The sequence below is a fragment of the Bufo gargarizans genome, chromosome 3 (assembly GCF_014858855.1).
Source record: "Bufo gargarizans isolate SCDJY-AF-19 chromosome 3, ASM1485885v1, whole genome shotgun sequence".
Taxonomy (NCBI): domain Eukaryota; kingdom Metazoa; phylum Chordata; class Amphibia; order Anura; family Bufonidae; genus Bufo; species Bufo gargarizans.
The window spans coordinates 54632624-54646173 of NC_058082.1; the positions used below are offsets into that span (position 1 = coordinate 54632624).

The 13550-nt window shown below is 45.8% G+C and overlaps 1 protein-coding gene across 1 annotated transcript in view; it reads left to right on the top strand.

Annotated features, from left to right (window-relative positions):
• KPNA3 (karyopherin subunit alpha 3) overlaps window positions 1-13550 on the top strand; it is a 52581-nt gene that overhangs the window by 14826 nt on the left and 24205 nt on the right. Inside the window, exons 2-4 of the mRNA XM_044286142.1 lie at window positions 7850-7894; window positions 10315-10404; window positions 10739-10768. Coding sequence (XP_044142077.1) covers window positions 7850-7894; window positions 10315-10404; window positions 10739-10768 — 165 coding nt within the window. The remainder of the gene's footprint in view (window positions 1-7849; window positions 7895-10314; window positions 10405-10738; window positions 10769-13550) is intronic.

The window sequence follows — 13550 nt, forward strand, 5'->3', positions numbered from 1 at the left end:
CGGCCACACTACACTAACAACAGCAGTAGCACAGAGCAGACACAGCAGGCTGCGCAGCACTGAGCCGGAGATTCTTTAGAGCGGCAAGCGTTTAGGAGGCACAGCATGAGGGGCGCCGCCGGCCGGCCGAACGTATATAACCACCATATTTTCTGCCGATATGTACCAATATCGGCCGAAATGGATTAGGCCCATTCTCGGCCGCCGGAATTTCGGTGCACCCCTAGTTGTTTTCTATTGAAACATTCCTTTTAACCTGCAGGACATGCCATTAGTTTCTGCCCCAGCTGTAACATTGCTGCTGCTGAAGCAGTTGATTAGGGTTGTGTCTGCTGACAGCTTATAGACAGGTACTGTATGATGTAGTGTCCATGTGCTGCCATTGTATCGCAGTGGGCTTGATGGTAGGCTACTTTCCCACTGACGTTTTGGCTTTCCGTTTATGAGATCCGTTCAGGGCTCTCACAAACGGTCCAAAACGGATCAGTTTTACCCTAATGCATTCTGAATGGAAAAGGATCCGCTCAGAATGCATCAGTCTCCATTCCGCTCTGGAGCCGGACACCAAAACACTGCCTGCTTGACGAAACTGAGCCAAACAGATCCGTCCTGGCACACAATGTAAGTCAATTGGGACGGGTCCGTTTTCTCCGACACAATCTGGCACAATAGAAAACAGATCTGTCTCCCCTTTCAATAAAGTTCATGATAGATCCGTCTTGGCTATGTTACAGATAATACAAACGGATCCGTTCATGATGGATACATGTGGTTGTATTATTGTAACTGATTCATTTTTGCAGATCCATGGTGGATCCGCCCCAAAACTCGAGTGTGAAAGTGCAACATATCAGGAAAACATGAAACTGGCAGATTATTGGGTACATGGGTGACCTCCCCAGGCTGTGCGGCGGTGCCTTCTACATGACGTTTCCTTCACTGGTTTGCTCCATAGTTGATGCCTTTGGTTTAGGCGCCCACACACTTGACCTTGTGTATTTCGGACACGGCAGTGCTTCCGGATTATTGAGAGGCTAAATGAAATCTGCGGCATCGGGCCTCAGAGGAAATGATTATTTAGCCCTGTTCTCCCTGCACTTGGCCGGCGTCTGTGTAAGTCGTTAGTAACGGCTCACACCTAGCATGTTGGATCATAGAGGGGAAATTGATATGGACGTCTATTTAAAGACCAGACGCTGATCTGTACTATCCTAATTTTGGAATCTATACTAGTAAAGCTAGGTGTGAACATAACCAAATGCTTCCTGTCTTCAGCTGTACTTGGTCTCTCCTCCATATGTGAGCGAGATCTCAGGGGGTATTAGCACCATGTACTGTGTATTTAAGACCAGTTTCTCTGGGGATCGATGTGTCTCTGTAGTAACAGTGGTGGCCTCCTTTGGAAATCCAGAATCTGCAACGGGTTTTTTCACACTACATTTTTGGCTTGCACCGGAAGAAGCTCGGACATGTGAAATGGAGGCTGTGACCGATGCCACATAGCGTCATCCATCCCCTATAGACTATTATGGTATCTATTTAAATGGGTTTTCCCATAGGTTAGGACTGCACGATTAATCAAATTCATTCGCTGTCTTTTTGGCCGTTGGGCGGCCGTGGCCGTACTGTGGCCTGCAAATGGCGGCTCGTCAATCCACGGCTGCCAGCCGTGTGCACCATGCATCACAAATGCAGACCCATTCACTTAAATGGGTCAACAATTCCGGAGATAAGGAACTGAGTGCTTCCGTGGTGTTTCTTTCAGTTATTCCGCACCACAAATAAATGACATGTCATATTTTTTTGCAGTGCGGACAGACCACGGACCCATTCAAGTTGAATGGGTCCGGCCTGCTGCACGGATTTTGCCTGTACTTTGGGGACCACAATTGCAGTCCCCAATGCACAGAATGGACGCGCAACCGCCATGTGCATGAGCCCTTTGTCGGACGATGTTCATTTTTTAAATATCGAGAGATATAGATATAGAGAGAGAGAGAGATATATATTATATAAAATATAAATTTGGTTTGTTTTTGGCGGCAGTGGAGAGCGATACTTCTTGCATCCTTGTCGGCCAATAGGTATCGGGTGGTTGGATCAGGAGACATTAGTGGAAACACTGGGATCAAGAATAAAAAGTGATGAAGTGCAGTGCCTGGCTGCAGCTCAAAGACTCTCGGGACCGGAGCTGGCATAACTACACTGAGCCCAAGCACCCCCCATCTCTCCATCACATATTGTGCCACTGTCTGCCCGGACACGACGCCCATGTGTTTACTATGAACCCGGAGCTTGAAGGTACAATAGCTGGTGGACTGGAGGGCACCTGGTGTACTTACCTGCCATACTGATACCTGCAGCTTGGTCTACTTATCTGGAGGAGAGATTATATACCCTGCTCCAGTCCCCCCTGTATATACATTGTATACCCTCCTCCAGTCTTCCCTCCATATAAATTATACACCCTCCCCAGTCCACCTAGACAGGAAAAAAAGTTATTGCCGAAAAAAAAAAAAAAAACGATATTATAATCAATAGTCGTCCATAAAGTTAAAATGATTGAGTTTTGTTTCCTCCATAATCACCCAGCCCTAGGTAAAAGGGTATATATGTGTCTGATCAGACTAGGTCCCTCTGTGGGCCCATGTTTCCTGCTCCATTCAACTCTATGGGCCTGCCAGGGCGAGCAGAGTACAAGGGCCCATAGACTTGAATGGAGCAGTGGACTCGCATGTGTCTCTGCAGATCTATTCCAACAGGGGGAACACAGGCCCCCATTCTAGTGATAGTCAGGGGTTCCAGTGGTCGAACCCCCGGCTATCAGACACACATCCCTATCAAGTTGGGGCGAGGAAAAGCTGCTGTCATGGGACAACCACTCTAATGCATGTTTTTCTACAGGCTGGAATAGCGCACTCCCGTCCAGTCATAAAATGGCAGTCCTGACATAGGCAGTTTTCTGTAAACCTGCCCCCATCCCCCATATCCCAAGTGGTTATGTTTGCAGCCTGGACATAGAGATGCCACATCTCTGTAAGTTAAATCTGTGGGCCCTAAATATCGGGCACAGGCATCCATCTCCATCCAAGTAAACCTGTCCTCTCTGTGTCCCTCGGTCAGGCTCGGTCCAGGCTGGCATGTTCCTGTAACAGATCCCCCCCCCCCCCCCCCCCCCCCGTTGTGGGTTACACTCCGACTGTCAGACTTTCAGCCTCCAATATTAACAAATGCTCCATACATTCCTTGCATACTTCTGGCTTCACACTGGGACCTAAGCGGTTCCTGTAAGCTTGTAATGGAGTGGTTATGCTATTAGGAGGGGGGTTGCGGAGTGCTGACGTATATCACAAGGTTTTTAGGTGCTGGTTATGATCCCGGGGGAAGAGGAGATGCATCATTGCACTTGGGCCTTTCAACAAACCTCTAAAAGACAACAATCAGCTCTTGAGCCTAGGTAGGTAGACTTACAGGACACTTACCTTCAGTATACAGTAACTTGTCGCCTCAAATCCAGCGTGTTTTAAGGGCAGAGGTAGATCTCCCAGTCAGTGCTGCCCTCTCTAAGCAGGTGGCTGATGCATGGCAATGGGCGCTGGGGCCTGTTCTTGTAGCCGGATGTAGAGAGAAACTTGAAGGGGCAGCTTTTTACCTATGACACTGGCCGACCTGTTACATGTGCCCTTGGCAGCTGGAGGCATCTGTGTTGGTTCCAGATGAGAGGGCCAGGCAGTGTAAACATCATCACACCCTAGAAGTGCAGAGGGTTCAGGAGTGACAAAGAGCAGAGTCTCTAGGTGTAACGGCAACACCCCTGTTGCTCCTAGAAGCTCATTTGCATTTGGGGGCCGGGGGTTTATTTAATTAAAGTCCCTGTACTTGGGAAACCGTTTGATATGGCATAGCAACACGTAAAAAAGTTGTCTGTCTCGCTTCAGTCGCTATTGAGGAGAGAGAGCGTGCAATGTGAGAGAGCCTCTCTATTTTCATTCTAGAGATTGGAGGGGGTCTCAGCACTTTTGGTATGTCGTTATGCGTATGACATATCAAAAGTTTTCACAAAGCCCATGAACACTTTAAAGGTGTATTGGAGTTTGTTTTAACATAGTTTAGAAAGGTCGCTGTAAGTTTCTGATGTATTTGTTACCTTTCTTGCTCCTATCTTCCTTTCTGGACTGTTCATTCAGCTCTTTCATTTTTACTGTGATGTTATGTCCATGGGTGTGTCCCTAAAAGGGAAGTGTCTATGTAACTAGCTGGTAGTTAGGGGCGGTGCTGGAGGTGTGGCAGAGAAAGGTGAAGTGCATCATGGGTTTGGTTGGATACAGCAACAGTGAGTGCTACATACAGGATGGAAACAAACCAGAGGGACTGGTCTTAATGGTGAAAACTGGTCAGGAGAGTCCAATTGAAAAAAAAGTAACAGGGAAGATATACATTAGGTAAGCAACAACATTTACACCCCTCCCCTTTGGTCATACTTTCAGACCACCCCTTTAATTATATTATACAGCTATCTAGAAATATGACTTTGGTTTGAGAAGGGTCATTGAGATTCACCCGGACGCCTAAAGGTGTCCATAGTACAAGAAGGGTTAATGACTAAAGAAGGATACTCCTCTGTCATGTGGCCACCCATGTAATCTTCAGGTCCGTGTGTATGACCGACATACGATCATTCTGTGCAGCTCTGCTATTCTTGTTCCTTAAATATGTCAGACGTGTCTCAGAGCAAATCTCCCTGGAGTGCGCTGCTGCCAGGAGCGCCGTGTGATGCCGAAATGTAGAATATTGCGCTTTTAGGAAATTTGTGCTGACGTGAGTCACCTTGGCTAGACGAAGTTGTATACTGCCAGGCACCTCCTACTATGATCAGGGGCGTAACTATCAGGGAAGCAGTTGCTTCGGGGCCCTGAGCTTAGAAGGGGCCCGGGAGCAGTAGCAGGGGTGTCAGCAGGGCAGGGTTGCATGTACTATGATGTAAACTTCTGGCCTCACAGGCAGCGTATAGTGGAGGGCCGCACTGAAGATAACAGCAGCTCTTGTCAGCAGCAGCTTATGCTGCTACCTTAAAAAATCTCCCTGGAGCTTCCTTAAGACCCCCCCCCCCCCCACAGTTTTGCTCCTCTTTACTTACTGTCATATTACGGCAGGGCAGTAGTGCTCTTTGCTCTGCTGTCAGTGTTGGGACAGAGTGAGGGGGGGTTAGAAACTTTTCTGGATCCTCCACAGCCTGACATCCATCTAGCCTGCCTAAAAGGCAAGTGTATGTGAAAGGTGTGTGTGTGTGATTATCCATCATCTATCTAATATACTGTGTGTGTGTGTGTGTGTGTGTGTGTGTGTGTGTGTGTGTGTATCTATCTATCAGAACCTAGTTATCTCACCATTGGAGGCATTTGGTGGAAATTTATTTTCAATGCATAAAATGCCTATGTGAAATAGGCCTAAGACTATATAATGAATGTCAGTGTGTATTTATACATTCAGCCCCATACTGAGGAGGCATAGGGGAAATACACTGCCCAGTGGATGCTATTCCTGGACTTGCTTGAAATTGGTTATGCTATTTTATTCTGTGTATTCAAGTAAGCAAGAGTTCACATCTCCATTTCATTTTCCGTTCTTCTGATCCGTCAGAAGAACAGAAAAAAGGATCCTGTAAACAAATGGATCCTGTTGCATCCGTTATGCACATTTGGCATCCGTTTGAGCCATTTCTACCTGAGATCCGTTTTTTAGACAGAAAGAAAACTCCTGTACGCAGTACTTTTTTCTGTCTGATAGCACAGTTCTCAGAAATGGCTCAAACGGATGCCAAATGTGCATAACGGATGCAACAGGATCCATTTGACACATCAGAAGAACGGAAATGTAAACTCTCCCTATTTATATTTGTTTTGAGTACTTTTTTTTGCATTTTTCTTGTAATTATGGTAACAGACCTTTTATTGGCATTGTATAGTGTGTATAGCTGTAATATTGTGAAAGGCAGGGGGCGCAGCTACTGCGGGGCCTGAACTCAAAAGGGGCCCACCTGAGATGAGGACTAAATTGTAAAAGGGCCCCCACAATAGTATTATATACAGTGACCTGATATGCAGTATATGCATGGGAAACAGACAAAGTCGCAGCCGGGCCTGGTCTGAGTGATTTTGACTAGCTGCAGGACTGGGGCTTGCATGAGGGGGGGGTTGAAGAAGTTGCCCATGAGAGGGGGAGGCCCATTCAATAATTTGGTGTGGGGCCCAGTCAGTTCTAGTTACGCCACTGATCAGGGGCATCGCTCCTACCTCTGCTTTTGTTTGGTGAACTCATGTGCTACAGGGGGATTACATTCGAGAACGTTTCAAACTATCACATCACATGCTGTGTACTTTGTGAATCTGCATTATATGTATAAAGAACTGGTCCGACATCTTTCTAAAATAGCATCCTTAAAGGGATTCTGTCACCTCCCCTCAGCCAAAAAACGATTTAAAAGCAGCCATGCAGCACAGCTTACCTGGATTAGGCTGTGCTCTTTTATCTTGAAATCCGTCCAGCAGTTACTGCAAAAAACGACTTTGATCGATATGTAAATGTGTCCTGAAGGTGCCCAGAGGGGCGTTTTTTTTCTTCTTAGTGAGCCCAGTACCGCCCCTCTTTCAGTGCCCAGCCCGCCTTCCTTGCACTGTCTAACCGCCGCCCCCAGCCTGCCACAGCCTCTCCTCCCCCTCCCTCACGCCGAACGAAGTCTCGCACAGGCGCAGTACCCACTGAGGGCTGCGCCTGTGCGATCATCAGGAGACTGAGGGCGGCAGCTTCATCTTCGTCACTGGGCATGCGCCGAGCCCAGTGACGTCCGATGTTAGCTCTTTCCCTCAGTCAGCCTGGTAGGATGCGCAGAGGATTGCCGATCGGCTGCTGCACCCTGCGCTTTCTCCAGTCTGCCTGCCACAGTGAAGACGGCCAGCGATTTCTTTCCCCACCCTCCCTTCAGGAAAGAAATAAGTATTTGTTGGGGCGAATTAGGTATTATTATATTAAGTAAAGCTTTATTGAATTTATACACTTTCACTGAGCAAAAACAAATACTTATTTCTTTCCTGAAGGGAGGGTGGGGAAAGAAATCGCTGGCCGTCTTCACTGTGGCAGGCAGACTGGAGAAAGCGCAGGGTGCAGCAGCCGATCGGCAATCCTCTGCGCTTCCTACCAGGCTGACTGAGGGAAAGAGCTAACATCGGACGTCACTGGGCGCGGCGCATGCTCAGTGACGAAGATGAAGCTGCCGCCCTCAGTCTCCTGATGATCGCACAGGCGCAGCCCTCAGTGGGTACTGCGCCTGTGCGAGACTTCGTTCGGCGTGAGGGAGGGGGAGGAGAGGCAGGAGAGGCTGTGGCAGGCTGGGGGCGGCGGTTAGAAAGTACAAGGAAGGCGGGCTGGGCACTGAAAGAGGGGCGGTACTGGGCTCTCTAAGAAGAAAAAAACGCCCCTCTGGGCACCTTCAGGACACATTTACATATCGATCAAAGTCGTTTTTTGCAGTAACTGCTGGACGGATTTCAAGATAAAAGAGCACAGCCTAATCCAGGTAAGCTGTGCTGCATGGCTGCTTTTAAATCGTTTTTTGGCTGAGGGGAGGTGACAGAATCCCTTTAAGGCAGATTTGCTGGTAGTCCTGGAATCCAAGACGATCAGAAATGAGTGAGGGAACCTTCAGTAGTTCTGGGCTCCCAGGAGGTTATCTGGCTCTTGTTGTAGTGGATGAGTTGCTTATTAGTGTGGGGTGTTTTTGTTTAGGTTATTTTTTAATCTTCTTGTTTTACATTTTGTTCAGTGAATTAACGTTATCTTATTTTATTTTTAGACTATGAGAAGACACAGAAATGAAGTAACCATAGAGCTACGAAAGGTAATGTAAAGCGTATAGAGTTTATTTCACAATGGTTCCCTCTTAGGCAATCATCAAAAATCTCCTGGCATATATATATATACGTAACATACCCCCCCTCCCTCAATAGAAAGTTTTGGTAGTGGTAAGAGGGAGGTCATCAGTATCTGATCTGTGGGGGTCTGACACTAGGACCCCCACTCCTGTGAGCGCCGCAGCTTACCAAGCACAGCGCTGTACATTATATAGCGGCTGTGCTTGATATCGCGCTCAGCCCCATTCACTCCTATGGGGCTGAGCTGTACCTAGGCCACGTGATCAATGAACTAGCACAGGACAAGCTGAGAGAGCTGCTGCCTTCTCAAACAGCTGATCAGCGGAGGCCTGGGTGTCGGACTCCCACCGATCAGATACCGTTGACCTATCCTTGAGGATTGGTCATCAGTATTAAAGTCTCAGAAAACCCTTTTAAAAATCAACACCTTGTAAGTATAGCAGCGCCCCGTCAACCTGCTTCTTTATTTTTAAACTCTTCAATATTGTTTTCGGGACCACAGTTGGATTCTCGAGCAGGAGGGAGCAGCCACTACAAGTTGGAGGGATTGAGCTGATATGCCATCATCAGAGTTGTGCCTGACTAGCACAACTTAATCTGGTAAGCAGCTCTACCCCGCGTTTACAGTGTAATGGTAATAAGCATGCAACGCATTTCAACAGTGGTCTGCTGTTTGAGGGGTGTCCATGCACAGTCTTACACTGTCCAGTCAGTGCTGCCAGTAGTAGATTGTGCAGAGACACTTACCTTTGACAAAGGGAATGGAAACAGAGTAGGGTTATTTATAGGAAATACTATTATCCATTTATAATGGGAATAATAGAGATACCGCACACAACTGCTATAAGAAGAGATGCTCCAGAATTGTTGTCGCATGGTTAATGCAGGCATGACAGGCGAGGTGGCAGGTCCTATCTAAATGCCACAATTAAATTATTTTAAAGGGTTCTCTGCTTTGGACAGTCCTTTTATTGTTATGAGTCCTAGAGTTGTTGCGATACCAAATTTTTGATTCGATTTAGATGCCATAAAAAAGTATTGCGATACTCAATACCACATGAAAAAAATAAAACTAACAAAACCACATGCACTCCGCATTTTAAAAAAAATGGCGAATTATGCAGTTTTTATTAATTTTCTGTTCTGTTCACCGCATAGATTTTTTTTTAAAATATATTTTAATAGTTTGGACTTTTCTGACATGGCAATATGTTTTATTTATTGTTTTTATATGTGAAATTGGGAAAGGGGGTGATTTATACTTAATATTTTGGTTTACACTTTTTTTTTATAACTATTTCCCCCCTTAGGGGCCAGAACCTGGGATCTTCTAATCCCTTGTCCTATTCATCCCAATAGATGTCTGTTAGGGTGAATAGGACTTCACACTCTCCCTGCTGCTCTGTGCTTTGTGCACACAGCAGCAGGGAGCTGACTATGGCAGCCAGAGCTTCAGTGGTGTCCTGGCTGCCATGGTAACCGATCAGAGCCCCAGGATTACACTGCTGGGGCTCCGATCAGAAGCTGCCACTGCCACCAATAAGGAAGGGACCCTGTGGCCACTGCCACAAATGATTTTGCAGATCAGCAGCAGTTAACCCTTCAGGTGCCGCACGTGAGGGGTTAACTGCCGCTGACCGCAGCTCCCTGTTAGAGGCAGGGTGCCAGCTATGCGATTCTGCTGCCGGCACCTGTCTCCTGTATTGTGTTAAAGATGAACTTATATGGGTCCAGACTTTAAGTATTAGGCTACACAGAGCGGCCCCCAGAGATGTCCCAGCACTTACTATTATTCCTGGGCGCTTCTCCATTCGCCTGCTGTGCCCCTTTACTGTCTCCTGCTCCATATGCTTATTACTATCGGAGCAATGGGGAGGAGATAATAATTAGCATATGGAACAGGATACAGTAATGGGGCACTGCGGGCGAACAGAGCAGCGCCCAGGAATAATAGTAAGTGCCGGGACTTCTCTGGGTGCCGCTCTGTGTAGCCTAATACTTAAAGTCTGGACCCAGGAAAAGTCCTATCATTGCTGGCGCAGTGCGCCAGCCCCTCCTCAGCAGCAGCACGGGGGGGGGGGGGACGACTGCTTCCTTCTCCCCCGTGCTGCTGAGGGAACATGAGCGTGCCCACAGCAGCACGCTCATGTTCTGCAATACTAGACTGCGCAGCAGCACAGCCCAGTATCGAAAAAATGGAAATCCCGGTATAGTATCGATACGGGCCAAAAGTATCGATTGGGTATCGATTCTCAGTTGCAATGAACAGAAACCTGGCACAAAGTTCTTGGTTTCCTGGTTTTCTGTTTGCTGCTAATGTACACTGACTTGTATTTGTACTGCCTGCTTGCACTTATTCACTATTTTATTAATCTTATGCTTTCAGAACAAGAGAGATGAACACCTCCTGAAAAAGAGAAATGTTCCCCAAGAAGAAAGTTTAGAAGATTCTGATGTAGATGGAGACTTCAAATCTGTAAGTGTTACTTGGGATCCGCCATCCTGTTTGATGTTTACGGCATGTCCTGTGGATACAGTGGGAAAGACCCCATTAACCATGAGCTGAGAGCTGATGAATGGGGGCTCCATGGTTCCTGCAGTGTATTGTGCGGACTCGGTGCTCGCCTCCTGCTGGAGCTGCTCACTACAGATTCTAGCAAAAGTGACCCAGCATTTTGCTCAGGGTCTGTTTATGCTGCCCTCAGGGAATGAAACTGACAGATTCCCTTTAAGGGATGAAATTGATATTAAAAGATGCATCATTGTCTTATGACTGTACAAAATGCTAATGTAGGTTTTTCTCATTGCAGCAAAATGTAACGCTAGAAGCAATACTACAGGTACGTGTCTCAATGTGGTTTTATGTGCAAAACAGCCTTGGATGCCTGTCAGTCAGCTAACTTACCTTGACCTTTAAAGGGTATTCCAGGATTTTGTTTTTAATGGTCCATCCTCAGGATAGGACATCAGTATCTGACCCGTGGTGGTCCAATACTCCACACCTCCAGCAATCAGCTGTTCTGCAGTAGCTCCAGCGCTGGAACTACACAGCACCCTCTGTTGTGTAGTGGACGGAGCTGGTAGCTGCAGTGCTGCTTTTGTTTGAAGTCAGTGGGAGCAGCGCTGCAGTTACCAGCTCTATCCACTACACAATGGATGGAGCTGTGTTGTTCCCTCTCCAACTGCCAGCACCAGAGCTCCACTGAAACAGCTGATTGGCGGGGGTGCAGTGTTGCACCCCCACTGATCAGATATTGGTCTGTTCTGAACATAGGCAGTCAGTAACAAAATCCTGGAATATTCCTTCCAGGGTATGTTCACATATAGCAGATTTGTTACAGAAATTTGATTGCTCCTTACATCAGATACGTGGAGTAAATTTTCATTCACAAAAAATTCTGCAACAAACATGCCCCTAATAGTGGAATCTTTCTTCTCAGCCCTCTTTGGGATCCTAGGTACTGTGGATCGTAAGGCCCACAAGAGAGGATTCCAAAAATGGGGTTGTCCAGGACCTAACATCAGAAAATCTGACCAAACTTGAAATGGATTTACAGTAATGCCAGTTAATGACCAGATTATATCTGTCCCTCTTAAAGGGTTATTGCAGCTTCTTTTTAAAGTTTTTAAACTCTGCTGGGCCTGTGGAGTCGGGCATGGTAACCTGGTCCCCGATGCTTAGTTTCTGGCTCCTTCAGTCCACCACTGTCTTCAGTACACGCCAGTCCCTGCATGTAAACTTGCAGCATGGGCGGAGGACAGCAATGCGCTGCTGCAGCTAGTGAGTGCAAGTGTTTTTACTCCACAGGTCCAGCTGGGAAAGGAGAAAATGTAAAAACTTCTAAAAAGCTGGAATAACCCTTTAAGCATGCATACAAATAAACACCAAAATGTGGCCATGCAGGACAACAGAATCATTCTAAAATGTTACTTTTTTAGAGAATTTACATAAAAGAATCAAATGGTCACATTAACAGTTTTATTTCCAGTTTTGAGATCCGGCAGAGGATCTCAAAATCAGACCAAAACAGTACAGTTTTGATTACTCATCAGTATGGATCCGTTCCATCAGGATGCGGTTGTGGTAAATTGAAACAGAACAAACCAGATCCCTCACTAAATACATTGTAAGTAAGTGGGTGGCGGATCAGGTTTTTTAGCATCCTAAAAATAAAACGCACATTAGTCACCATTGACTTACATAGTTTTTAGTGCCAGATCCAGTTTGTTCCGTTTCACAGACAGGACACAAAACGCAGCTCGCAGCGGTGTTGTGTCCAGTTACAAAACTGAATGCTCACGGAACGGAAGGCATACTGATGCATCCTGAACCGAGCATACTTTATTCAGAATGCATTGGCCCAGTTTGGAGATCCTCTGCTGGATCTCAAAAGCGAAATGCCAAAACGGAGATGTAAAAAGGTAGCCTAAGGTATAAAAAAATATTTAAAAAATCCACACAATACATGGAGGATAAAGGAGGACACCTAGTGGAAAAAGTACATAAGGTCAACCAATTAAAGGGCTCACAGAGCCAGAACTCCATGAACAAGTGTAATAAACATTCTCAGTGTCTCTTATACTCGTTCATTGAGTCCTACGTTGGCTCTGGGTCTGTGGCAGTATTTTAGTAATTTTGCTGGCCGCCCTTGCATTTTTTTTTTTTTGCCACCAACTGTCCTCTTTTGTCTTTTCAAGTTCAAATAAATATAAGGTCAAGAAACTATTGTGTACTTTTATTTTAGATTTTCGTGCAGATCAATTAATACTGTCTTATATATAGACTGCTTTGAACTAGACTAGATACACCAGTTTTCACATTGTCTCACCCTCTCAGACTTGGTGCAGGGATAGACACTTTTGTCTAACTTTATGCCTTCTCTTGGTTGACTTACTATACTTTTTTACTTTTTCTGATTGTAGATTACTTTAAGCTATTTTCTTAACATGATTATGGGGGCATCCATCTTGCCTGAGCTGTTAGCAGCATTTACGCATATGCTTTACAGCAGTCACATGGGCCATAGACACAATGGTCAGGAGGGGACTTCACTGACTGACGTGTGACCTGTGCAGAGTTCAGGACGGAGTAAATAAGCAGTGATATCACCTATTGTGAATGACGGGTCTGGTGTTATCTATACAGAGGTGATACCTTTCATTCTAATCCTGCCTGTGATAAGATTGCTAATAAGTGATCTGTACAGGTCAAGAAGTGGCACCTATTATTAGGCTTGGAAGCCAGTGCAAAAACTGCAGAATTTTAGATGATAAAAATCTAGAAGGTAAGATGGAAAACTTTTTTTTAAAAATATTTATCATTAAAATTTAAATTAAACAGTAGTTAGTTTTCTGTTCACACATTCCCTTTAGGTCATGCCGCTTTTCACTAGGTCACACCTGCTTACCCAGTAAGGTGGAAAAAAGTGTTTTAAAATCCATAATCAGGTGCATAAAACATATACGGTAATAAGTTGAGCCAAAATTCTGGCACATTTCACTTAATTCTCCAGTGGTTTAAAAATCTTGGGGTAGATTTACTCTGTATCTGGCAGTGTGTAATAGGCTTGTAAACCTCCTGTACAAAGATACTGTTATATACCAGTCTACATTGTAACTTCT